Genomic DNA, 27,557 nt, shown 5'->3' with positions numbered 1-27,557 from the left:
TCTTCTCTTGCCTAACATTTTACTAGTCTTTTCTTGCATGCCACTGCTTCTCACAAAAAATGCTCAGCCGTCCGCTGTCGCCTCAGCAGGCTGTGCGAGAGGCAAAGAATGCACACGGAGGAGTGCGCTTCCCTATGGTCAGAGTGCCCTTTCTCCCACAGCCTTAACGTACGAGCCATTTTCAGAACATTTTACACCAGAATCATATTTATATGACTGTTAAATAGTGCCGGGGACAAAATTAGCTAGTGAAAAAGCACCCCAGGCGTAAATTACGCCAATCCCACCCAGCCCCCACTGCCGACGAAGGAGCCAAGATTCGATTCTGCACCTACTGTCATGTGACATATGAGTATATGCATGTAAATGCATAAATATGTATGCGTGAAATAAATGACGTTACCTGCACTATCAAATGAATAAATCCATTTAATGTTTACAAATACACAACACTTCTGTTTGAAGATTATCCCAAAGCAAATACGAGAGAGCAGCAAACTTTCAATCACCCGATTAGGAAGCAGGGCAGTGGAAATGTGCACACAGAAAAGCATAAATACTAACGCACACACAAACAGATACAAATGAACTCTTTCACACGCACACACACACACAAAAACACACACGTGCAAGCACACGCATGTTCGCACGTACGCAGACACACACACGCACATGCACATACATGCACTCATGTACGCACACGCGCTAATGCACGCACGTGCTTGTACACACACACACAGCTTCAGGGGGAATCGATATAATCTTCTGCTGTAAATCAAACCTTTTTTCAGAAGAAAAAGACCCAGAGGTGTACTGTACTGTGGAGCAATATTCTAGCACACACAGACACACACGCAGCCACACAGAAACACACACCTTTACGAAAGTATCGTTGATGCGCAATAGAGAGATCACTTTGATGGGTGGGGAAAGTGAGAGAGGGGTGAGTAACAGCAAAATTAGCAATCAAAAAGATCAATGCTAATTAAATGAATTATCTGAAAATCTGTATCCGACTGACACAGCCAAATTGTTTTTTACCCTTTGAATCCATTACTTTACTACTGCATGTTTCAATTCACTTCAGTTCATATACTCCAAGATTCTGACAATATCGTGTCCTATCAATAGCCACCTGCGCTAATTAAACAGCAATACCGTTCTCCATTTCAACATTTTTATTATGGCTGCGTGAAATATCAGATAATGAGTATGATGAACTTAAGCCAGTTCCTTTTGTTATAAGTTATCTTGTTAATAGATAGGGTAATAAATAACAGCAAATAACATACTGCTAAATCGAGCACTCTGAGTTTAATGACATGCTAGCACCTCACTTTAAAGTTTTATCAATCCATCTAAATCTTATTTTGATCAGCAAGGTGATACTGGTGTGATAATGGGCAGAAGCACTTCCATAGCATGTGCTATTACAGAGCACGTCAGAACTGAACAACAAAAGCGGGATTGGCCTCTGCAGCAAATGGTTCCTCTTGAAACAGACGCATTAACTTGCAGAAATTACAGAGGCAGAAATGAAAAGGCCATTAGCTAACGAAAGGGGTGTTGGCTTTGGCTTGGGTTAAACACCAGGTAATTGCTGCTTGATTGGCACCGGTGCATTTTTAATCAACACCATATCCATGAAACACTGCACATTGAAGCTTCACTCAGGGGGGGAGATACATAAATAAAATTAAAGGAGGCTCTTTGTTGCCTGGTGATAATTAGCTTTCATTTTAATTTTAATTACAGGTATGGAAGAAACCAAGCTGGCTTCCACAATAACAATAAAAACCATACCGCCCTCAGGTCAAGAATTGGGTTTGTGGGCATGGGCTGTTTTTACAGAGGGTATTTTTTTCCAGCTGTTTAAATTCAACAGGATGCTTGTTTCTGGGGTGTCACTTACTCAATGCTGACAGCTTTGGGGACTAGGGGTCTCACAAGCTGCCTATTGCATGTTTGTGGATTTCAAGAACGGCCTTAGAAGGAGAACACTGACTACCACCCTACTCGCTCCCACTAAATGTTATTTCACACTAAATACGCGATGGAGTTGAATATTACATTACATTACAGGCATTTATCAGACGCTCTTATCCAGAGCGACTTACACCACTTTTACACAGCATTTTACATTGTATCCATTTATACAGCTGGATATACCAATTCCAGTTAAGTACCTTGCTCAAGGGTACAACGGCAGTGTCCTACCCGGGAATCGAACCTGCAACCTTTCGGTTACAAGCCCAGTTCCTTACCCACTGTGAATAATGTCACACATCTGCAGGCAAAACTTAATTTATGGTGGGAATTTCAAACGAAGCAGGAGTAAATGGGGGGAGTGTGGAGGAAAATAATGTAGCTAATAAAGCACAGAAGGACACCCTCGAAGGCTTCTTCACAGGCAAGTAAGAGCAGAAATGAATGACCTGCCCTTCAGAGTTTGGTTGGGGGACGGGGGAAATTGGGGGGGGGGGGGGGCTTATCTGCAGGCATACGGGTGAAGCCTGCAGATTAGCTGTAGAGTGCAATCAGGGTTACTGCCATCTGTGAGCCAGATGGTACAAAGTATGAGAATCTATGAATGGCTGCTTCAGCGCAGCAGGGCAAACACTGTAAATGGCGCCCCCCTACAGGCTTGTGCAAAGTCACTATAACATGCTGTAGAGAGCTGGGAGACATTATGGGTTTGGGAGGGAAGTAGGTGGGTGATGAATATATTCTGGCCATTTTTCTCTGAATGGTTTAATTCCAGACCTGCTCCACCTCACCCTGCCACACCCAAACTTCCTGGCTCTTCCTGCCATGTCAAACACCCGTGAAATATGGATAACTATTAGAGCCCATGTATGCAGGAGATAATGTCGCAATTAGAACATAACGGCAGCACACCCAGCTGAAACGATACGCACACCAGCACACACACCTACGTGCGCTCATTTAGAGATGGCAGGAGAGGATCTGGAAATGTACAGCCAATGAGATGACAGCAGCCAGAAAATAAATTATTGAACTGAAACAAATTCCCTTAAAACACTTGTTCCTTTAACCCTCTGGGGTCGAGAGCTCCGCCGGCGGAGCTCGGCAAGATTAAATGAACTTTCGTTTCTATTTGGATGATTAACTTCACGAGTTGTTATCATACAGACGCAACAAAAACATTGACAGAAACCTTAGAATCGCAACTTTCCAATGCGCCCATTGACAAATGATATGAATTGTTTTAAAAGTTCTAAATTTGATTAATTAAACCATGTATGCTTCGTTAATCCTTAGTCATTACTATGTGAATTTCGCTCATCAGGAAGTCTGCCCAAATCGCATTCACATGTTAACAACATTATAACTACTCTCCATAGAAGGAGAGTAGGGGAGAGGCGATGCAAGATCCATGTGAGAAATGACAAGCCTGCGAAAGCAGGATAGAATGTCAAAGTGTAGCCTAATTCACTTCTTTTGAGGTAAACATTTCGTTTAATTTTGGAAAATGGTCCGTCCGGAAGCCGACATTGATGAAGAGCGGTGTCATTTCGAACAGCGAACTGATCCAGCTGAGGATCAACTTCATGAGTAAGTATATTTCTTATGATCATATTGGTAAATATGTGTACTGGATTGCAATCTCTGTGTTTGTACGAATATCCAGAAATATGCGCGTTTGTAAATTCCCACACTACGAACGATTCAAACTATTGCATCTAAGAATTATAGGCTAGGCTCTCTGCATCTGGTTGTGTGTTAGAAGTAGCAGGTAGACTGTATTTTTTTTCGATCATATTGGTAATAAATAGCCCGTGGCGTGGCTAGGATTCTAAAACTGATGTCCTCGCACAATCGATATTAGCATACTGTAAGTAAATTCTGGAAATAGCAATATAATAAACACTTAGCTAAACAGACCTAGCCTACTTCAGATTGAGGCATTATTATTGATGAGTTGCGTGTAGTTGAGCTGGAATATCAATGTTTATTTAGTTTAGCTAATGTTGTTTCGTTGATAGCTTGCATTATTTGTAAATGTGTGCTGTATTACATTCTCTGTGTGTTTGTAGGAATATTCACTAATATGCACGCTTGTAAATTCCCACACTACGAACAATTCTAACCATTGCTTCTCAAAATTATAGGCTACCTCTCTGCGTCTGGTTGTGTTTGTTTGGTTCTTTGTTTGTATATGATGTAACCATGTCACATTTCCTATGTTTTGTTTTCATTAGTTAGTGGTTTGCCCCTTTTTTGTAAAGCACATTTAATTTTCACCTGTTGAAGGAAATGTGCTATATAAATAAAGTTTGATTTGATGTCACATTTCCTAACAATTTTCTTTTTATCATATTTACAGAGATGCTGATCAGGAAACACGGCCTACTTCATCACTAGCTAAGAGGCCACCCAAGCGTTGCAAGAGTACACCAGTCTCATCTCATCTTCCATGCGTAAAGTTTGCTTCAATAAATGTTCTGAAAATCAAAAGATGTCTTTGTTTCTGTCTTCTAAATGGCTCACTGAGTCTTTGTCTTAGTGGTGGGGAGGCATGCGGCCAGGTGTGAATAGCCTACTTAGCTGGCAGGTCGTCCTACCCAATGCATATTCATTACAGAAAGGCCATTTGCCCTCCCATTCTCACCTGGTGTTAAAAAATAGTAGTCACAACACTAACCTTTAGCAATTTATTTTATATTTGGATTTGGATTTGCTAAAATATTTTGTCATCTTTTGATACCCAAGACCTTGATGAACACATTTCAGTGACCAAAAATCTTAGTCACAATTGTTTAGTGTGTTTTATTACAACATTCCTGTGCATGTTCAAAACTACTGTTTACAGTTTGTGTGTTTTTAGAGCAATTTGCAATCCACATATGATTATGACCTACTTACTGCTGCCATATTATTGTAGCTGAGTTTGTGCTGAAAACAGAGATATGAACACTTTGGAATCACTGCATATAAAGTTGATGAAATTTACACAAATGTCAGAGCATGGCACAATCACCAGTGTGCCTCATTTTACCCTTAGACCCCAGAGGGTTAAAACAACGCTACACTCACCTGAAAAACGTGACAAAGAACTGAACCAGGTCCATGATGCTGTTGTGTTGGGCGAAAGCGATCTAGAGAGAGAGAAAGGGAGAGGGGGGAGAGAAAGAGCTTTCATTTAAAAAATATTTTTGATGTGCTCAAATAGTGTGTGCCCTGCAATCGACTGGCGCCCTGTCCAAGCGTTATTCCTGTCTCTCCTAGGGCTGGGCAATTAACCGAAAATGTAGCGAAACCGACATTTAGAACCTCTCACCGACTTAATATTGCTCATGTCGGTTAATTTGGTTAATACTTTCCCCATTGCGTGTTTCATGAACTGTCCCCTTAAAAAAATACTATGTTGAGTTCAGTCACGTGCCTCCGCCCCATCCAACTAACGTTAGTCCACGTTCACTCAAAGCAAAGCTCAAGCTGGCGGCATGGAGGACATGAGCGCAAACACTGAGCTAACAAATAAACCCGAGTAGCTTATACCGAAAAAGAATCCCGTGTCCGCCATCGTTTGGACACATTTTGGCTTCAGTGAAGACAACACCGAACAAAAAGAAGTCAAAATGTAAACACTGCAGAAAAACAATTTCAGCGAGCAAAGGTAACACCACTAATTTGTTTAATCATTTGGAACACGATCACATTACCGAATATGAAGAGTGCATGGCTCAAAAAGAGAGAGAGACCGACAAGCGCCAAAGTGCTTCCACAAAGCAGCTGTCGCTAACACAAGCATTTACAAATGCCACACAAAATATGCAAAAGATTCAATAAGATGTAAAGAAATAACTGGTACCATTGCATATTACATCGCGAAGGATATGGCTCCCATAGCTACTGTGGAACATCTCGTTAAAACCCTCGACAAAAGATACGCTGTACCATCGTGAAAATATTTAATTATTTATTTAAAATAATTTATTTTGTTTGCAAGAGATGCAAGACATTATTTTATACTTTTTTAGGGAACTCGCTTTTTACTTTAAAACTAAAATGTTACCTTTTTCACAAGATGTTTTCATTTCAAGTGATGCGTGCTTTGATTTCAACTGTTCAAAATATTCAATAAATAGCCATAAATAGTTCATCTGTGTGTGTTTCCTTAAATTATTTTAAAATCACAAAGATAAGATATGCACTCCTTCATTAGAAAATATTTCCCAGCTTTAATAGTTGAGCATATTTACAGTACAGACCTTGTCAGAGAACTATGAGGGCAGTGTAAAAAAAAAAAAAAAAAAGCGTATAAAATAAATAATTGTTCATTAATCATAATCGAGGTGAAAGTTCGAAATAATCGTGATATTGATTTGAAGTCATATCGCCCAGCCCTAGTCTCTCCCCAAATGCATGCTGGGAAAGGCTCAAGACCAACTTACTCCCCTGCTGCTGACCAGGAATAAGACCAATTAAAGCCGCAAACGGCGTTGGGAGGGGTCCAAGCATTGGCACCGTCGCGCCCCCTATGGAGCGATTTTAAAATGGCTTTTTCCTCATGATCATATGCCTTCACCCAACATATCTACTGAATATCATGATGATTGTATAAAATACTGATGACTTATGGCCAATTCTGTGCTAAGAGACGCTGTCGGATGACTTAGTTGCGTCGCCATAGATGTGTCCTGGCCGCTTCCCGTAAAGGCCTTTACTATGTCGTAACGCTTAGATGGGATGTCGTAACACTTAGATGGGATGTCGTAACACATATATGGCCCGGCGTGTATGTACAGCTGCAGCGCTTCCATGCTGTAACTAAAAAAGGCGTCACACTAGTGTTTTCACTAGTGTCACGATTCCAAAATTTTGACTTCCATACCCATACCAGGTTTAGTATCTCAATACTCAATACTGAAACAATATTGATTCAATATTCGGTACCTAACAATACTGAAAATACCTTCATAGATCAGAAACCTAATGTCCAAAAGGGTTGACCTCATTTTCGAATTCACAGTTTATTAAAAACCTGGAGTTATTAACAACCTTTAAGTTGAAGCCTGTTCAACATATTAACATGCATAGGCCTATAGTGTTACACTAAACAATAGAAAAGTATATTAAATATATTTCAAAAATTAAACAATTGTAAACTAAGTTATCTTTAAACAGGTCTTTCACTTTTAAATAGATATAAAAAAACAGCATATTTTAATAACAATACAACATCTTCCTATAATAAAATATTTCCAATTTAGAACACCTATTGCTACTGAAGTGAACTGAGTCGAAGCTTGCGCTGTATCAACGAGTGAGTGCACAAGCGCAAGTCACCTCACTTGACAACCTTAGTTGCCACTGCCATCTAGCGAAGATTCTGACAAATTACACCTTTCATCCTCTCAATCAGTAATGCGGGAGACACATTTCCCTGGCTTTTACATTTGACACAAAACTACCGAATGTCGGAAAATTCTAATACCGAACCGTTTCTCTTTTTTTAAGTACCGAAAAAGTGCTGAAGTTTCGGTATACGGTGCAACACTACGTCAGACACATATTCCAATCCATTGCTCAGCTTAGCAGAGAATGCACATTTCAGAGCGCCTCAGAGACAGATAGAATAATAATACACATTTCAAATAATAGATAGGACATTGAGAAAAAACGAAACAAAAGACGAAATATCAACTCGCGACCTGCGTGCTGCTCGCAGAATAGCCTACCGTTTTATTTATTTAGACACTGGCATATAAGAAAATTTTTGGTTACGCTGACCGATAAAACGCTATTCCAAAAGCAAAATCAGACATGTTATACATCGTTAGAAACCTTATACTCTCACCTACTGAATAGATGAATTGTCAATCCAGCCAAATTGTACTAAAAGGGGCGACAACGCCGTAGGCAACAGGTGTGGTATTACGCACAGCTATTTTTGAAGGTAGCCGACCCAGGCGTCACATATGCGCGTATATTTCACAAACAGATTGTCCAAGACAATATATGACCACTCATTCGCAAAAGGGACATCCCTACGCGTAAAACCGATGGTAAGCTTGTATATTTATTAAATGCTTAGTCCCAGATATTGACTGTAGAATGACATGGTATACTTTTAAAAAACTTTGTCTCGTTTATTTCGTTATTCAGTGAGTAGCGTACTCACTGCTGTATTGGCATATTTTAGGGCTAATGTCGGGTTTATCTTGCTTCGCTGCTTGGACCCCTAATAATCCTAACAGATACAATAGGTTTCCACCAGCTTCGCTGCTTGGACCCCTAATAATAATAATCCTAACAAATACAATAGGGTTCCACCAGCTTCGCTGCTTGGACCCCTAATAATAATCCTAACAGATACAATAGGGCTCCACCAGCTTTGCTGCTTGGACCCCTAATAATCCTAACAGATACAATAGGGTTCCACCAGCTTCGCTGCTTGGACCCCTAATAATAATTATCCTAACAAATACAACAGGATTCCACCAGCTTCGCTGCTTGGACCCCTAATAATAATCCTAACAGATACAATAGGGTTCCATCAGCTTCGCTGCTTGGACCCCTAATAATAATAATCCTAACAGATACAATAGGGTTCCACCAGCTTCGCTGCTTCGACCCCTAATAATAATAATAATCCTAACAGATACAATAGGGTTCCACCAGCTTCGCTGCTTGGACCCCTAATAATCCTAACAGATACAATAGGGTTCCACAAGCTTCGCTGCTTGGACACCTAAATAAATAAGGTTAGATAATGGATGGATTTGATGTACTTAGCTCTGAGACAATTACTATATTACACCCTACAGGCCCCACAGTACTACATGAGAGCTAGTGCAGATCAGTGGAGAGCAGTCTCCCTCAAAACAACAACTAGCCGCCTGAGGCTCAATGTCAGGTGGAGCTAATTCAGTGTTAAATAAATACAGGTCATAGTCGGAGAATGACACAGCCCAGGCTCAACCTTTGATGTCCCCGAGACCCCCCCTGGGGCTCAAGCAGAGTGCTTTCAATGAAAAATGGCCTTCAATTAAAAAAAAAAAAAAAAAAAAACAATTTTTAAGATGCACGAAAACTGTTGCGTAAACTAACGCACAAGTTTAGCAGCTTGCAGATTTACAATTGCAGTGTGGCTCCACTGGAATTGATGGCACATCTGCTTAAACAATAAACTAACCATACTAATGTATACACAGTTTGGGAACTGTGAGCCATGTAAATAATCATTTTTTGTGTCATCTCCTTTGTGCAAAATCCTTTGCCGTGTATCCCACCTCTACTCTACACCCCACTTGCTATAGCACACACACCCCACTCTCCATGCCCTGAAGTCCACTTTCTATACCCTACATCCACTCTCTACTCCCTACTCCTCAGATTTCAAATCTGGACCTTGAATCCAAATCCAGCCCTGGTTTTCTCTTCCCCCAGGTAATTAACTGAACATTACATTACATTACAGGCATTTGGCAGACGCTCTTATCCAGAGCGACGTACAACAAAGTGTATAACCATAACCAGGAACAAGTATGACGAAACCCCTAGAGAGAAGTACCGGTCCAAGTGCAGGGAACAACTGCATAGTTCAACTTGGACCCTGAAGGTTAAACTGATTAACACTAACAACGAGAACGGCAACAACGCAGTCTATAGAAAAAATACAAGCAGTAGTTAAGACAGTTAATGCACCTAAGTCACCTACGAAACAGCTGCCTAGTTACAATCCTAAGCTTACAGTCATTTACAGGGGGGTAGGGAGGGATGGGGAGAGGTGCAGCCTGAAGAGGTGAGTCTTCAGTCGTCTTTTGAAGTGGGTCAGTGTCTCAGCTGTTCTGACCTCCACAGGGAGGTCATTCCACCATCGTGGGGCCAGAACAGACAGGAGACGTGTTCTGGAAGTGCAGGTGCGAAGAGGGGGAGGTGCTAGGCGTCCTGAGGTAGCAGAACGGAGGGATCTGGCTGGCATGTAGGGTTTGAATATCTTGTGGAGGTATGCTGGGGCTGATCCCTTGACTGCCTGGTATGCTAGGACCAATGTTTTAAATTTGATGCGAGCTATAACAGGCAGCCAGTGGAGGGTAGTGAGCAGGGGAGTGACGTGGGAGTGTCTGGGGAGGTTGAAGACCAGACGAGCCGCAGCATTCTGAATGAGTTGCAGGGGTCTGGTGGCAGATGCCGGTAGTCCAGCCAGAAGAGAGTTGCAGTAGTCCAGGCGGGATAGAACCATTGCTTGGACCAGGAGCTGGGTTGAGTAGGTGGTGAGAAAGGGGCGGATTCTGCGGATGTTATACAGGAAAAATCTGCATGCCCGGCTTACTGCTGCGATGTTCTTGGAGAGGGACAGCCTGTTGTCCATCACCACTCCGAGATTCTTGGCACAGGGTGATGATGTCACTAAGGTGTCCCCTAGGGAAATGGAAAAGTCGAGGAGGGGAGAGGATAGAGCAGGAATAAAGATTAGCTCCGTCTTTCCCGGGTTGAGCTTCAGGTGATTGTCCATCCAGCTCTGTATGTCTCTCAGGCAAGCGGAGATGCGGGCAGAGACCTGTGTGTCCGATGGGGAGAAGGAGAGAAAGAGTTGCGTGTCGTCGGCATAGGAGTGATAGGACAAGCCATGGGCAGATATTACAGGGCCAAGGGATCTGGTGTATAAGGAGAAGAGAAGGGGACCGAGGACTGAGCCCTGGGGAACTCCGGTGGCGAGGGGACGGGGTGGTGATACCTTACCCGCCCAGGCAACCTGGAAGGAACGGTCAGAGAGGTAAGACTCAATCCAGTCAAGGACTGTGCCGCAGATCCCTGTTGCTGCCAGGGAGGACAGGAGGATAGAGTGCTCCACAGTGTCAAATGCAGCGGAGAGGTCTAGGAGAATCAGGACAGAGGAGAGGGAGGCTGCTCGTGCGGCATGGAGTGACTCACTGACCGAGTTGTTCTGAGAGAAGAAAGCAGAGAGTTGGTTAGATGCAGCACGTTCAAGTGTTTTGGATAGGAAAGGGAGGAGAGATACCGGGCGGTAGTTCTGAATGACTGAAGGATCTAGTGTGGGTTTCTTCAGCAGCGGGGTGATGTGGGCCCTCTTGAAGGATGAGGGGAAACATCCAGAAGATAGGGAGGAGTTCATGAGGGAGGTGACAAAAGGGAGGATGTCTGGTGCGATTGCCTGGAGGAGAGATGAGGGGATAGGGTCGAGGGCGCAGGTGGTAGGGCGGTGGGTGAGCAGAAGCTGGGAAACTTCAGAGTCTGAGAGGAGAGAAAATGTGGAGAAACAGGGGGCGGAGGGCGCAGAGGGGGCGGAGGGCGCAAAGGAGCTGCAGTTGTCTGCAATCTTTTCGTCAAAGAATGCTGCAAAGTCATCTGCAGTGAAGGAAGACTGGGGTGGAGGAGGTGGCACGCTGAGGAGAGAAGAGAAAATAGAGAAAAGTTGACGAGGGTTAGAAATGGAGTTATGAATTTTAGTTTGGTAGAATTTTGCCTTAGCGGCAGTGACAGCAGAAGAAAACTCTGTCAGGAGAGACTGATAGGCTGAGATGTCAGATGGATCCCTGGATTTGGCCCACTTCCTCTCAGCAGCGCGGAGGCTGGCCCTGGAGGTAAATGGTAAATGGTAAATGGACTGCATTTATATAGCGCTTTTATCCAAAGCACTTTACAATTGATGCCTCTCATTCGCCAGAGCAGTTAGGGGTTAGGGGTTAGGTGTCTTGCTCAAGGACACTTCGACATGCCCAGGGCTGGGTTTGAACCGGCAACCCTCCGACTGCCAGACAATCGGTCTTACCTCCTGAGCTATATCGCCCCTAAGGTGCGTAGGATGTCAGACATCCATGGACTGGGAGGGGATGAACGTGCTGGCCTAGGGACAAGGGGGCATAGGGAGTCGAGTGCTGAGGAGAGAGAAGAAGTTAGGGTGGAGGATGCAGAGTTAGTGGGGAGCTTGGAAAATGATGGAAGAGGGGGGAGGGAAGCAGTCACTCTGGGAGCAAGAGAAGAGGGTGATAGGGAGCGGAGGTTACGGCGGACAGTGACAGTGGGGGTGGGAGGAGGAGAGCGAGGATGTGGAGAGAGGGGGAGGGAGAAGGAGAAGGAGATGAAGTGATGGTCAGACGTATGCAGGGGGTAACCGTAAGATTGGAGCTGGAGCAGGAAGATCAGGTCTAGAAGGTTGCCTGCCTTGTGGGTTGGGGGAGAGTGTTGTAGGGAGAGGTCGAAGGAGTGGAGTAGTGGTAGGAAGGCAGCAGACTGGGAGGCCTCTAGGTGGATGTTAAAATCTCCCAGGAGGATCAGCGGGGTGCCGTCCTCAGGGAAGGAGCTGAGCAGGGTGTCTAGCTCATCCAGGAAGCTTCCCAGGAGCCCCGGGGGACGATAAATAACAATAATATAGAGGTTAGCAGGGTAGGTGATAGAGACTGGATGGAATTCAAAAGTGGATATAGACAGGTCAGGGAGGGGGAGAACAGAGAATTTCCAGGTGGGGGAGATCAGTAGACCAGTACCACCACCACGGCCAGATCGCCGGGGGGTGTGGGAGAAGGAGTAGGAGGATGAGAGGGCAGCAGGAGTGGCAGAGTTGTCTGGTGTGATCCAGGTCTCTGTGAGGGCAAGGAACTGCAGGGATAGGAGGGAGGCATAGGCAGAGATGAAGTCTGCCTTGCGCGTAGCAGACTGGCAGTTCCATAGCCCCCCTGTGACCGTGAAGTTCTCACAGGGGGTCAGCGGGGGGTAGCAGAGGTTAGAGGGGTTCCGTTGTCAAGGGGGTCCATGTCGCTGGAAGCGCCTTCTGAGGGGGAGAGCACAGACTGGAATGGGGAGCTGGCTCATAAACTAGGAGGGAGCGACGCTAGCGTCGCTCCGAGTGTACCTAATTAGCAACTGAAAACCTGAGTCGAATAACGCGCTGATTACACAGGTTCACAGTCTGTAATAGTGCAATAATCGCAATCTATCAATTCTAAGAATCAAAGTGGTAGATAGAAGCCTAACACAACCTAAAAACAAAGAAACCTAACACAACCTAAAAACAAAGAACAGTTACCACACAGGGAAAAGTTTAAAATCTAACGCGGTATGTAATTAGCAAATGAACGCAGATACTTATCCAACTCTAGCAGGACGGATTTCGGCAGTTCGGCATTCGGCAATTAGTGCTTCTGATTGACCGGACTGTATCCACACCTGACTCCCAGGTAAAGGGAGTGTGGAAAACCAGCAGTTCTTGGACCTTGAGGGCCGTGATTTGAATAACAGGGCCCTACTCTCTACATCCCGCTTTCTACACCCCACAGTCCATTCCCTCCGCATTTACAGGGGCAGGGGGTGATTCCCACAGCCACAGAGGCAGAACTATAAGTCAGCGGCTGGAATGGCATGTCCCCCCAGGCCCATGAACGTACGCTCCGCTGACAGGCCTCAGATTCAGAGCACCGGCTGTCTGCAGATCACCTCTGTTTAACACCATCAAACGCCACAGCCGTCTCCCACTCCTGTAGTCCCTGCTCACATCAAACTAAATAAATATCTTTTATATCCTATCCCAGTGACCCAGTGCTTACGGCACCTAAACTGAAAAAAAAGATTTAAAACTTTAGATCAAGGTTCTTTCCAGAATCTAATTTGCTGTCAGATTTAAACCGCGCCACAAGCCGAACCACGGTTGCATATGTCCGTGACACTGGGGCAATCGCCTCTTGGGGCTACTGTGAGTGACAGACTCCATACCGAAGCAGCCCAGCTGAGAGGCATTCACAACTGGTGTTAAGTGGTGCTCAGACACATTTGACCAGGTTCAGTGACTGGTGTTCAGTAGTGTTCAGTCACATCTGGGTCACATTCAATAAGCTCAGTGCTTTCACGCAGTTCTGGGTTAAAGCTCTGGGACTTTCTCACAGCAATATGATAGATAGGCAGAGCATGTGGTTGCCTATTCCAATCTGATGGTCCTCAATCAAACATACAATGATACTGCATTTGTACCATAATTGGCTTTTTGAGTTCCTGTACGAAAGCCTATGTGGGGATCAGGCAATGTAGTGTAGCATAATGGTTAGGGAACTGGGGTCGCAACTCCAAAATTGTAGGTTCAATTCCCAGGCAATGCCATTCTATGCTAGAACAAGGTACTTAACCAGAAACACGTAAATATCCAGCTAAATATCGATTGTACACGCACCGGCCACTTTATAAAGTACACCTTGCCAGTACCGGGTTGTCTTCTGCTGCTGTAGCCCATCTGCTTCAAGGTTCAACATGTTGTGCGTTCAGAGATGCTCTTCTGCATAGCTCGGTTGTATCTGAGTTACTGTTGCCTTTCTATCAGCTCAAACCAGTCTGGCCATTCTCCTCTGATCTCTGCCATCAACAAGGCATTTTCGTCCAGAGAACTGCCGCTCACTGGATGTTTTCTCTTTTTCAAACCATTCTCTGTAAACCCTAGAGATGGTTTTGCGTGAAAATCCCAGTAGATCAGCAGTTTATGAAATACTCAAACCAGCCCGTCTGGCACCAACAACCATGCCACGTTCAAAGTCACTTACATCACCTTTGTTCCCCTTTCTGATGCTTGGTTTGAACTTCAGCAGATCGTCTTGACCATATCTACATTCCTAAATGCATTGAGTTGCTGCCACGTGATTGGCCGATTAGATATTTGCGTTAATGAGCAGTCGAACAGGTGCACCTAATAAAGTGGCCGGCGAGTGTATGTTTAAAAAATAAAAAATAAAAAAGCAAGCTGTACAAGTTGCTGCAGATAAGAATCTGCTAAATGCCTAAAAACATTAAAAAAATGTTTTTATGTAAACATTTCTTCTACATAAATGAGTAAATGTCCCATCTACAGATGCCCCATACAGCATGCCCCCACCAGGAACACAAACATCTCTACTGCCTGTCATGTGAACTGAAAAGATACAAGACCAACAGCGTCTGATAACAGTACAGCTGCAAAATTTTGCCAGACTCCTCTCCCATTACAGATTCAGACTCTCTGATTGTTGTGTCCATTAAACGTTAATACCAACTCCCAATATTTGCAGTTTCAATTTACATTCATTTACTGAAGCCCACTCGGTCACTCTGACCGGTAGACCCGGGCGATTCAATTAGGGGAAAAGCCATTTGAGCTAATGATGTCTCTTTGGGAGTAAATAAGAGACTGCGTGCTGGGGAGTGGGAGTGCGAGCGTCAGCCACACTGGGGCTCGAGGAGAGAGCAAACCGTCCCACAAGAAACCCATCTTATCCGAAAACCGATAAAAGCGGCGGGTGCGCTGCGGGGGAGGAAAATTAGTTGGTAGGGTTAGTGGGGCACAGTGACCCCAACGTTCGGTCACGAGAGCTCTGCGCGTTGCTGTTACATCTAGGAATGGCTCCTTATCTTATTTGATCTAATTTATAAGCTTCACCAAGCCAGGTCTCAGCCGTGGGAAGTCCCAAAGTACAATTATTTTCAGAGACACAAAACGCAGGTGATGTTTTTGGGGTGCGAGAATCCTCACAGTGCAAGTGCTGCAGTTGCTGGAGTCGAACGCAACGATGACATGCGAGAATTTATAGAATTACCTCTCAGAAATGAGATTTTAGTTAAATGTCTCACGATCCCATCCCGTGCTTAAGGAGAGTGCTGTTTGCCCACTTAGACGCTTCTTTTACGAAAACAGAAAATCGGCTTATAAGTATTTCCCACCATGTGTCATTTTTTAGATATGCAAAACTGTCGCTCAAAGAAACGCAGGAGTTTAACAACGCGGCTACATAGGGAACCAGAGGTGCTTCGGCTTAAACGATAAAGTAAGCAGAAGCAGTCTGTGCTTCTTTGCTTGCATTTCATTTACTGTAATCAGATTCACCAAGTCAGTCGTTAAACGCGGGAAGAGTCACAATTGCACTATTTTATGAGATCTGCAGAGCAGGCGATAATTTTGGGGAGTAAGAATCCTCACAGCCAGGAAAACGTTTGCTTGTGAAGCTGAGCACAGTGATGAAGAAATATACACTTTTTTACGGAATCGCCTCTCGGAAATGAATTTACTTTGGCAGGGTTTCATGTATAGTTACGCTTCAGCTGTGTGTTAATGCTAATATGACGACGGTAAAAAGTGGAGGACAATTGCGGCCCGTCTGCCTTACCCCATGCAACCTCACACCACTCCAAGCCTTCAGCAGCTGCCCATAAAGCAGGCTTTTTTCATTCGGACACGCCGCTGTCAGCTACAATGGCAAACGTTGCCTCACGCCTGTTTATTACAAGCCTTTTTTCCCCTTGTATTTAAAGTGTTCATAAATCCACAATACAAATCTGAATACGTGGTCTTGGAAAAAAAAACATGGTTGTGGAGGTTTGAGATGGAACGTTCTGTAGAGATTTCAATCCACTTCTGCTTTGCAGCCCACTAGAGAGTATACTGTAGTACTGACTGAAATGTAACTACCTCATTAATCATGCAATAACTGTCCAGATTGATGGCTAATCCTCTTATACTGTGCAGTACAAGAAGTCAATAAAAATTTCAATTGAATAAACTAGGTCTATTATCATTGCATTTGTTTTCTTATGTTCTTTATGGCCATTAAAAATGATATTTTCTGCACAGGATCTTCAATGATAATTAATGGAAGCTTAGACAAATATTGCCAGGGAGATTTAATTATTAGCAGCAAACAAACAGTCGTGAGCATGTGTGCGCATGTTTGCGTGCGGCTGCATTCCTGTGTTTATACGTGTGTGAGTGTCCGTATGTGTGTCTGTCTCCAGTGGCTCCAGTGAATTCCCAGCAGTGTAAAAGGATAATCAGATGCGCGCTTTGAGAGTGGCCCTGGATTATTGCGTCTGCATGGCACATAAACATGCTAGCGCCCAGAACATAAACATCATACACGGATCAAACGCCTCTTTCCCAGTCCCTCACCCCTCATGCACCATCGCATCAGAATGAAGGGGAAAGGTCCTGATGCCTGGCCCCAGGTTACTCTGTTCCATGCAGCTGAATGAAAACGGGACACGTGGAGCCCCGTGTAAAAACCGGCCTGTAACATAGCTTCTCTAGATTGTTCTGGGGCCCTGAAACTGAAGTCAACCCCCCACCCCCCACCTCCCCCATATCCAATACTTCATCACACACCTCGCCTTAAAAATGAGCATTTCACAGTCAGAGGAGTAATGTACTACAGTCTCAGTTCTACATAAATGGCACTCACACTGAAATCCTTCATCACACACCACTATCAGTGTGTGCTTTTATAGCCCTCTTTCGAACGTCTGTCAGCTGTTATATATTAGCACTTAGCACCACTTCAATTTTATGGATCATAAGATTAAACCATGAATATTTCTGAAGGAGTGGTTTGTTGAAGTTTGGGGACATATTTCAGTAATTGATAGCTTCATCGCAAACTCATGGATCATTAGTGTTTTAAAGTGGCACATGCCATGCCATGCCATATTGTTTCCAAAAGAAACTGCAGATTTCAAAAACTGAAATTGTTCAATGCGTTTAATTTTAGCATATACATCAAGCCTAAAGCACGCACAGATATATCAACTGGCAGTTACAGACTGGCATCAGCAACCGTAACTATGATCATTGATGGAAAAAATTCATTTTACCTGCTGTCATATCTGGAGCCAGTGAAGACAACCATATAACTAATTTAGGAGGAACATATACACATACATTCAAGCAGATACACACAAATGCATGCATGCTAGTGCACACGCACATACTCACGCATACAAATAATTCCATAACTTTTGCTATGCAAAAGTTCCTAAAATTTAGCAGGTGTGTTATCGTAAATGCTACCAGCAGTAGTCTAGCTTTGCGTATATGGATTTTATGATAAATATGTTCATGTATGAGGGATGAAAATGACATCCCTAGTACATAAGCTACCAGTAATGGCACATGCAGTGCTCTCATCTAGGTTTAGATGCATCAGTTTTGCCCTTAGTCTCAATCTTTTAGTGTGAGCCATTTGCACTATATAGTATGCCACTTGGCTAAATTGATCAGAGCATGTTAGGAACACTTCAGTAAATTTTTAACTCCAGTGGCTGGGCAGTTCAGGCACTATGGTTCACTCCATAAATAATATTAACTGTGTTTGTATTGGACTTTTCAAACATGGTGCACAGAACACAACAAAAGTATAGATATGATAAAGAAATTAAAAAAGAATAAATGCAATAAAAACTGAAAAAACTAATACAGATAGTCAGATAAGGTTGGAAGCAAAAAAAGGGTCAAAAGAAATGTAAGATTAAAAAGAAAGCACAGAGCCAGAGGCCTTGATAAAATCAGCCAAATTATTCCATAAAATCGGAGCCCTAGCAGGGAAAGCCTTGTCCCCTTTTATTTTGAAATTTGTGGCTGGGACAGTGAGGATTTTTTATTTGGGGACCTAAGGGAGCATGATGGGGTATATGCTTTCAAGAGATCAGCAATGTACAATGGGTCTAGACTGAGCCTTGCCTTAAAAGTGATGACTGAAATTTTAAAATCGATCCCAAAAGAAACTGGACACCAGTGTAGTGAAACCTGAAATTAAACCACATTAGGTGTAAAATGGCTCCTGGTCCAGCAGGAGTACTTTGGGTGATTTAACTGGCTGCAGAGGCAGGCATGGGATTGCTGGCTCTCACCTGGATCTTAATGGGCCAGGAGAAGTTGCTGACATAGACGTAGAATGTGATGTTGGGGTTTGTGCGGAAGCTGAATTTCTCGCAGGAGAAGGTGTCTCGGTAATCCTGGATGTTACTCTTGGAGACAAGGGGGACCTCCTCCCCCGATATGGTCCCAGCTGGAGGGCCAAGGGGCACAGAGAGACACTGTCAGTTGGCACAGAGATCAGCTGGCCTGTGCTTGAGTGTGGCTGTGCTACAGTGGGACAGTGTTTGATTGTGGCTGTGCTACTGCGGGACTGTGTTTGAATGGGGTTGTGTTACAGTGGGACAGTGTTTGAATGTGTCTGTCATACTGCGGGACTGTGTTTGAATGTGGCTGTGTTACAGTGGTACTGTGTTTGAGTGTGGCTGTGTTACAGTGGTACTGTGTTTGAGTGTGGCTGTGTTACAGTGGGACTGTATTTGAATGTGTCTGTGTTGCAGTGGGACTGTGTTTGAGTGAGAGTGCTACAGTGGGTCTGTGATTGAATGTGGCTGTGCTACTGTGGGACTGTGTTTGAATGTGACTGTGTTACAGTGGGACTGTGTTTGAATGTGGCTCTGTGTTTAAGTTATTCTGTTTGAGTGAGACTGTTGTGCCTGTCTAAGTGGGACTGTGACTCTCAGAGTTTAGTTGCATTTTAGAATTTAGTGTGAAATACGCAATCTACACGAAAAGCTTTAGCTCCTCATTTTGACTTAGCAAATTCACACAACATATGGCATTTATGTTCTTATGAATAATGTATTATATCACATGTCAGGGTTCAGTCATGATCAAGGATGATGACTGTCAAACAGACAAAATGAAACACTGCCTGTGATTAACCAAGTGTTTACTTACAGTCTGCAGTATGCTACGAAGTACGCTGCTCAAAAGGTTTATTTTGTTTTAAAATAACAAAAACAGGTCCTAGATTTGTTAGACAAAGACCATCTATGATTCAAACTATTAGAAATACATTTGTTTAATATGACCAGTGAACAAATGGACACTGTAAAACTGCTCATGATAACCGTGTCTTGTGTGAGTGAAATATTTTAATCCTCCCATACACACTCACATATTGTGCATTGTTATTCTCATCTGATGTTCTGAAACAAAAGAGGTCAAAATCGCAGCTATGGTTGCAGCTGTGCTTGTGAGCGTTTATCTTAATTAAAATCGCAGAAGCTCTTGTGCGCAGATTCAGAGCCCTGCTTGATGGGTCCGTGAGGAGGCAGTCCTCACCAGGGAATATTAAACACAGAAAGATGGCACTGCTGTGCCCGTGTGCCCCTGTGTCCACGCACGTGTACAGCTGGAGGTGCACAGAGTCACCGCCAGGATGGACCCATCAAAGCTATGACCCTCCTCAGCTGGACTGAGGTCAGTCCAGCACCAGAGGATCACAGGTCCTGCAGGTTTTAGCGCTACCTTTGTGCTGGCCTGGAATCTGTGGACGCGATCTGTCTGCAGGATCTTACCTGTGGAGCCCACAGACCAGGTGATGTTGAGGTTGAAGTTGTTTGAAGCATTGATTGACATCTCCAGGTTCTTATTGGTCTAACAAAGGAAACAAAAGCTCATCACATTATTATTTTACACATGCTAAAGCTCCCACAAGGCTAATATTAGACAAAGGTACATCACAGTGCCTGTTCAGACATGGTCTGTGTTTCCATTAAGTTTTTGATTATAAAATCGATTTTGATTATAAAAACTGCAATGCCATTTCCACGTGGAACAGAACAGCAGTACCTGAAGTAAAATTTAAATTTGACAGAGTAAAATAAACAACTCTTGCATAAATCAGACACCAGCTCTACCTCCAGGAAAAGAGCAGTACAAATACAGTACAAATACATTTTTACCAGACAGATGAATAACGCTGGGGTAATAGAAGTGTGCTTGTTGACAGATTACAGTACTGCATGTCAGTATCTGACTACTATTCTGGCCAGAAAAATGGCAAGTCCTCCAGTCATCGATAAGCCATAATGCCACTCACACATGCCACGAGTGACAGTGGGTGATGGAAAGCATACCTGTTCTCATGTGTAGTGAGCCTGCCTGCCCAGGTGCGAGCATTATCATACCTGTTCGGGTGTGGCCATGAAGTTGATGGCAGTGTAGTGGTGGTCATCCTCCTGCAGCAAGCTGAACGTGAACTGGTAGTCAATCAGCAGGTTATCTGTTGGGGATTACAGCAAAATGTCACAGGTAAATTCATAACCGCACAGAATATAAATGCCACACTGCAAGAACACAACATGCCACTGGACCCAAAGAAAAAAAGCAGAGCCAAAGGAAAACAAATGCTTAAAAATGAGATCCAGAGACGGCTGGGTTTTGGTCTGACAAACAATCATGTAAATGACAGTTGCTACGCTGAACAAAAACCTCTTTGTACAAATCAAAGGTCAGCAGGTCACCTAACACACTGCAGTGTTGTACACTTAGCTACTCACTGAATTACCTTGGTAAATCAATCAAGCAATCAAAAGCATTTCCGGGGGAAGGAGCACTTTTGTGGGTCAAACAGGTCTAAAGAATAACAAAATTTCACAAATTGCACGCTAATCTCATTTAATATTAAATTAAATCAAAACAGGTACAAGGTCACTTTACAATAACAATCACTGTAGCACTGAGCACACAGCAGAGACATTCAGACCAGACTGCCTTGGCTCTTCTTGTAATGTAGTTATGCCTCACCAGCAGATTCAACTGCGGCAGCTTCCCCACTACAAATGTAAGCAAGGTGAGGGATGAGAACACCTGACTATCACACAGGTGGGTAATGATGTCATAATGGTCCTCATTAGTGATGAGGACCTGACCGGTATACTCCAAATTGGAACCCAGAAACACTTGTACTGTGCACCATCTCTCATTGTTAACTGCAGTCCCCACCTTTTGATTTTGTAAATCAAGCAGTGTGTGCTTGCATGCATGAGTCCGTGTGTTGACGTGTGCACCCTGGTTTCAACAAGTCCGGTATGAGGGGCCACTAAGGGCCATCCAGCTAAATCACCGGTTCTTGGATCTTGGTGATGTGTCCAGAATCCTGTCTGTGCTGCAGCTGGGATTCCCATAGGTGATGCATAATTGGCCATGGTGTCATCTTACAGGCTGCAAATGGGTCCATTTCATTGTTCACAAACAAATGACTAAACCTAATTACCACCAAAACAATTGGCAAACAAATCTTTACAGTGAACTGAAACAAATGACTCAAATCACTGAAAGGAACTGAAATTCCCACCACTAGACTGGCTCAGCAGCAGACCCCGCCCACTCCCAGCAGTTAAAGGCTGACAGGATAACAAATCACCAGGTCTTCTCTGGAACAATGGGACTTCCACAACTTACCAATGAATTAAAAAAGAGGGAACATTTAAAATGATCATTAGTCAACTTCAAGAAGAAATAAATATCTGTATACAATGCAACATCTGCATTTCCAAATAGGGTAATTGAGTACAGATACATCCCTACAGTCTACCTAACTGTATACCTTGCCGTATACCTTGCCAACCCTCAGCTGGTTCTGCCTGGTTTATACTGTTAGGCAGGAGTTCCCATAATGCATGTGGGAACTCCTGCCTAACAATATAAACAAGACAGAACCAACTGAGGGTCACCATACAGAAATTAATAGTAAATTCAGTTTAAAAATAATTATTTAAAAAATTTCCAGATAAGATCATTTCCTGGTAGTTACACATGGTGGCTGCAATTTCTATAGTGATAGCAAACAGCTCAGAAAGAAAAGAGGCCTGACTGTCTTGCTGCCTTGCCCCATATTTTAATTTCAGTCATTGGTAATTATTGATAAATAATATTGGGCTATCAAGCCCAGAGCCCCACCACATGCATTAATTATTTGTCCATCCCTGTCAAGGCTCTTTTGTATTGATAAATTCTATACAGGTCCAGCTACAGAAGTCAGTCTGACACCACTGGCACTAAGCTCATCGGCATAATGAAACTGAAGGTGCCCGCCTAATTAAAGTGGACTCTGCTCCCCCGTCGCGACAAAGTCATTTACAGAGGCCTGTCACAGTCAATTTGTGCATCACTTTGTCCCAGAAGACGATTCATCAAACTTGCTGTCACTACACAAAACAGCTTGCTAATACTTGTCAACTATGGGGAATCATTTCATCTTTGGAACTTTATAAGGTAGGCTAATGCTTTCTGTACATCGGAACAAAGCCGTAGTTAATGTGAGGAATAATTAATTTTGTGACAGGATTTGATCTCTTTCACAGGATAAAATGGCATTTTGGCATGCTCCTCGTGTGGTACGCAGTGCGGACAGGCATACCATCTGGTGGCATCACATCATGCAACTAACCAGACAAGCATTTCAACAAAATAAATGTGGAAAAAAAAACTAAATAAAAAATGTGACCAATTTGACAGAGATTTCATCTTTGTCCCTGAAGGTAAATTTCAACCGTTAAGTGAAACGAATGGAATTTGTGTTTCCCGAATGGCTGTTTCGCCTAGCGCAATGCTGCGTGAGAGCAATCAGAACGCCCGTCTGCTGCTGGTGCCCTGGTTATCACCGTGTTTATGCCGCCAGCCGTCTGACAGATTTCAGGGAGTGCACGTGGGCAGTAACAGCCAATCAGAAAGCATGACTTAAGGAATCTCAGTGATGGAATGCTGGTATGCTTGTGTTCCACACTACAGATATCGGAGACATTGTATTTTGTCAAATGAAGGCCTAAAGACAGGTCAGGGATCCATTCTGGGGAGTTGGAGGAGCCATTTGCTCCACTAAGTTCATAATGTATCATCGTAATGCATGAATGCTCAAATCCGGCCCTAAAATCCAAATCCGGCCCTGGTTTTATTTTCTCCCAGATAATTGACCAAATTAACCAAACAATAATTAACTAAACAATTATTGTGACTGATTGGCCACACTGTCATCACACCTGACTCCCAGGCAAAGAGAGGGTGGAAAACCAGCAGTGTTTGGCCCTCGAGGATCCTGATTTGACTAACAGGGTCAGGTTCTAATTGCATCTCTCCACTCAGCTCCCAGATGGAATGAGAAAACTCCTCCGTGGCATGGGAATAAAATAACTGCTCTGTCCCAAAGATGGTGACTATCTTCAGGGCCAATCATATGGGTGTGGCCAACAGGCTCCAAACTGCTCAGCGACCTGAGGTCATGATCAGAGTCAGCATGGAAACCTGCGTCCAATTGGCCAAGAAGGAGCACAGAGAAACAGGGCTTGCGACTTGGTTAGGAGTTTCAACAGTAATACAGACAAGCAGAAATACTACCATTTCGTGTCATGTTTGAACAAATGTGTGAGATATCGGCAGTAAAATATCACAATCGGGGGGAATCTCAACCTTTCAGTAGAGATTCTCCATCTGATATCTGTTCAAGCCAGCAGGGCCATGCAGAGACCTCTGGAGGGGCAGGTGCTCAAAGCTAAAAATGGGCACATGCCGTGCAATAAAAACTTTCAGGGGCCCCCTCAAAAAGACACTGGGATGCAGCAATCCAAACAATGACTTATCTGTGTACATCTCTCGTAAAAAAGTTTACACAATTTCAAAACAAAAACAAGGGCAGAAACATCCATAAATCGAATGTGATGACACATCAAACCATACACTAAACAGAGCTTTCTGTCAGTGCTTTTATTTACCTCTCCTTTTTAATTACCTCTACCACTTAGCCTAAAATGTGGCCATAACAGTTTAAAAAAATAAAAAAATAACATAAGCTTATCACTTAAGCACCAATGTGGCCATAATAGTCTTTTTTTAAACTATTTAACATACTATTTACATGCGCAACTAAAGACCAGTTCAGATGAATGATTCGCAAGGAGACTAAACAGTTTTAGAATGTTGCAGAGAAAATTGCAGCAGTGTGAACTGGTTAGTTTCAGAGCGTCTGAAACTAACCAGTTGCCTGGGGTCTCAAAAACCCACTTTGTCAAATCGGCAAGTGCAGTTTTAGAACGTTTACAATCAGACGTCTTGGAATTTTGCAAGTTGCATCCAGTCTCATTGCGAATTATTCATCTGAACTCAGGGCCGGCCCGACGCATAAGCGAACTAAGCGCCTGCTTAGGGCCCCCCGTGGCCACCAGAGGGCCCCCAAGAGCGCTTGAAATGTCCCACAAGAGAGCTTGAAATGTTTGTTTTTTTATATATTATATTATGTCAATGGTAATCATACAAAAACGCAATATTATGTTAACGGGCTGGCAAGCTAATACTACTGGTTTAATCAATTCCCGCTGTCACGTTGATGCGCCCTGCAAAGGACGTTAACTGCATTTTGGTGCAAGCACACTCAGTCAGACTAACGTTAGGTTACAATCCTCTCCTCTGCGTCGATGGAAAAAGCAGCAAAAAAGTAATGTCGCAAAAAGGAATAGGCTATCCTTCTGGAGCAGAGAAAAGAAAGAAGAAGAAAACAGAAGCTAACGTTAGCTAGCTAACATAGCCTAGGTAGCATATCTTGTCTTGTCTTAGGAAAGTTAACGTTTGATTAAACATTCCTAAATAGTCTTGAGATCTTAATCCACCTAGTTGTATGTATAATAGCAAGTTAGCTAAAGCTAGCTAGAGAAATTTTGATTTTAACTGGTAGATAGCTAGATAACTAGCTATTCATAGTTGCTTTGAAATAAAAGCAAGCTAACGTTTTCGTGTTTGTATACTGAGCTGATAACAGCATAACATTATTTAACACTAGAATGTTGTGATTATTGGTAAAATATTCCAATCAATCTGGCTTAATTAGCTAGTTATATATTAAAGGTTTTTTAATAATAACTTGTTGCTGGGTATATATTTCTGTAATGAAAATAAACTTCTGTTCCATAAACTTGGTATTGATAACAGCCTAACATTATTACATTACCATTTTGGGGTCTTTGCTTTTATATTCCAATATCATTATGCCTTAATTAGCTAGTTATAGATTAAGAGTTGTTGTTTTATGTACAAATGGCTTGCTGCTGAGTATAACAATCTACGTTGGTAAAATAAACTCATTCTATTCCATCAACTATGTACTCATACTATATGTAGGCTATGATGTAAGCAATACAGCTACAACTAATAAAATTGATAATGGGTGTGTTAGATCTACAGTAGGTGAATGATCAAGCATTGACAATAGTCAATAGTATTGGCGGCGCTGAGGCGGTGGGGTCCCCAAATCAAATTCTGCCTAGGGCCCCATAAAGGCTTGGGCCGGCCCTGTCTGAACTGTCCTTAACGCACTGACCGGTTGGAATTGTGCGAGGCACGGTGTCAGAGGGGTGCGTTCGTAAATTCACTCCAGTGGTGTCAGAACTGTCGTTTAGAAATTTAGGGCTGTTCTCAGAGCCACACTGACCGCTCCAGCTGAAGGGCCTGAACGGGTCTGAACCAAGCGGCCAAAACCATACTTCGTTTTTGAAGCTCATTTCCTGGTCTTGTTGTTCCTGGTTGCTCACTAGCGCCACTACGGTTGGCTCCAGTATAGGTGTTTTCATATCCGGTTTCCGTGTAAGTCTATGGTACAAATGCGGTCAAAATACAAAGTCAATAATTTTTTCTCATGAGAACAAATAGTCACAATATGTGTATTTTATTCGTCTTATGACTGTCCATGGGTCGATTTCATGATTTATTGTGTCATTTGGGCACTGTTATAATATTTGTTGTGGACCAATGAGGTACAGTTTGCGTCACTTCCTGATAACTGCGGAGGACTAAGCAACAGTAGGGGCTACAGTCTATGGTCACTGGGTAGGAGGTGGCGCCTCTTGGCCTTGACATTGCGGCTTCGACCACGGTCCACCTGTGCGAAGTCAGAAAATGCAGGCATCCCATTTCGTAGTGATTTCATTATGGCGTGTGCTATTTACAGCTGCACTAGACGACCATAAAATAATCCTCCTCTGAAGTTTTTCGGTAGCCGAGTCATTTTTACTATTTCCTTTAGCCTACTTAAAGTGACAATCTCGAATATTTCAGTTTCGTTCTCTATGGCGGTGCCAATGGCGAGAAGCGGTAATTGCAGGTGTGTTTTTGGACCTCACTTCCCATAGATCCAACTGGATCCAACCAGTGTCGCCTGTGTGACGTCAGTCAGTTGGCACGCCAAGTATAACACTTACTATTTACTGAATAAAAAACGGTTGTTATAAAAGTAACGTTATGTACATACTCATTCGTTGTCTAACATTAGGCTAACTCAAGATGTCTTTACACTGCCGAGCCGGGTTAAAATGCCGTAGCAAACCTGGGGTAGAATTAGTGATGATCACTTTCTGCAAACGTTCTTTATCCACCTTTTGCCCGGTATGAACATCTTTACACTGCAGAGAAGAATTTGCGGGATTCGCTGTGGCTCGTGCAATTATGTATCTCGTGCACAATAAGCAGTCTTTTTCGTGAATGATTGTTGTGTGGTATTTTTGAAACTGCCTTGCAAAATGTTACCCCTGGTGTTTCTGGTTTTGCTAGCTAAACTGTTCGAGAATAAAGCTGAGCTGGGTGTTAAATTAGCAATCAGAACAAGAAGAATAAAACAAAAACAAAGGAGATTTCATCAAAAACGGCATAAAGGCTGAAGGAACACATGAGGAAGCGTAATAAAATAATAACAATGCTAATCCATACTGCCGTATTCTTTTATTTAGTTTTCTCCTGCATGACGTCTTCAGAAATCAAGAAATCAGACCCGGCTCTGCTCCACATACCCCGGCTTTATTCCGATCATTATAATATATTGATGAACTCGATGGCAATGTAAATAACGGTAACGTTAAGGCCAGTTCAGATCAACGATTCGCAACGAGACGAAAATTGTAGCAGTGTGAACTGGCTAGTTGGACGGACTGTAGCATAGTGGGTAAGGAACTAGACTTGTAACCGAAAGGTCGCAGGTTCGATT

The 27,557-nt window shown here is 43.2% G+C and overlaps 1 protein-coding gene across 3 annotated transcripts in view; it reads right to left on the bottom strand.

The window, feature by feature from the left end:
• The window catches only part of atrnl1b (attractin-like 1b), a 252,548-nt gene that overhangs the window by 56,821 nt on the left and 168,170 nt on the right, over positions 1-27,557 (bottom strand). For all 3 annotated transcript variants that reach the window (XM_035404118.1, XM_035404116.1, XM_035404117.1), the window contains exons 22-25: positions 20,722-20,816; positions 20,110-20,188; positions 18,622-18,779; positions 5,059-5,120 (exon numbers count right to left, since the gene is read on the bottom strand). In XM_035404118.1, coding sequence (XP_035260009.1) covers positions 5,059-5,120; positions 18,622-18,779; positions 20,110-20,188; positions 20,722-20,816 — 394 coding nt within the window. The remainder of the gene's footprint in view (positions 1-5,058; positions 5,121-18,621; positions 18,780-20,109; positions 20,189-20,721; positions 20,817-27,557) is intronic.

Source organism: Anguilla anguilla, chromosome 2 (assembly GCF_013347855.1).
Source record: "Anguilla anguilla isolate fAngAng1 chromosome 2, fAngAng1.pri, whole genome shotgun sequence".
NCBI classification, from domain to species: Eukaryota; Metazoa; Chordata; class Actinopteri; order Anguilliformes; family Anguillidae; genus Anguilla; species Anguilla anguilla.
Note: the sequence above shows the minus strand (reverse complement) of the source record. Positions and strands in the feature narration are given on the sequence as shown.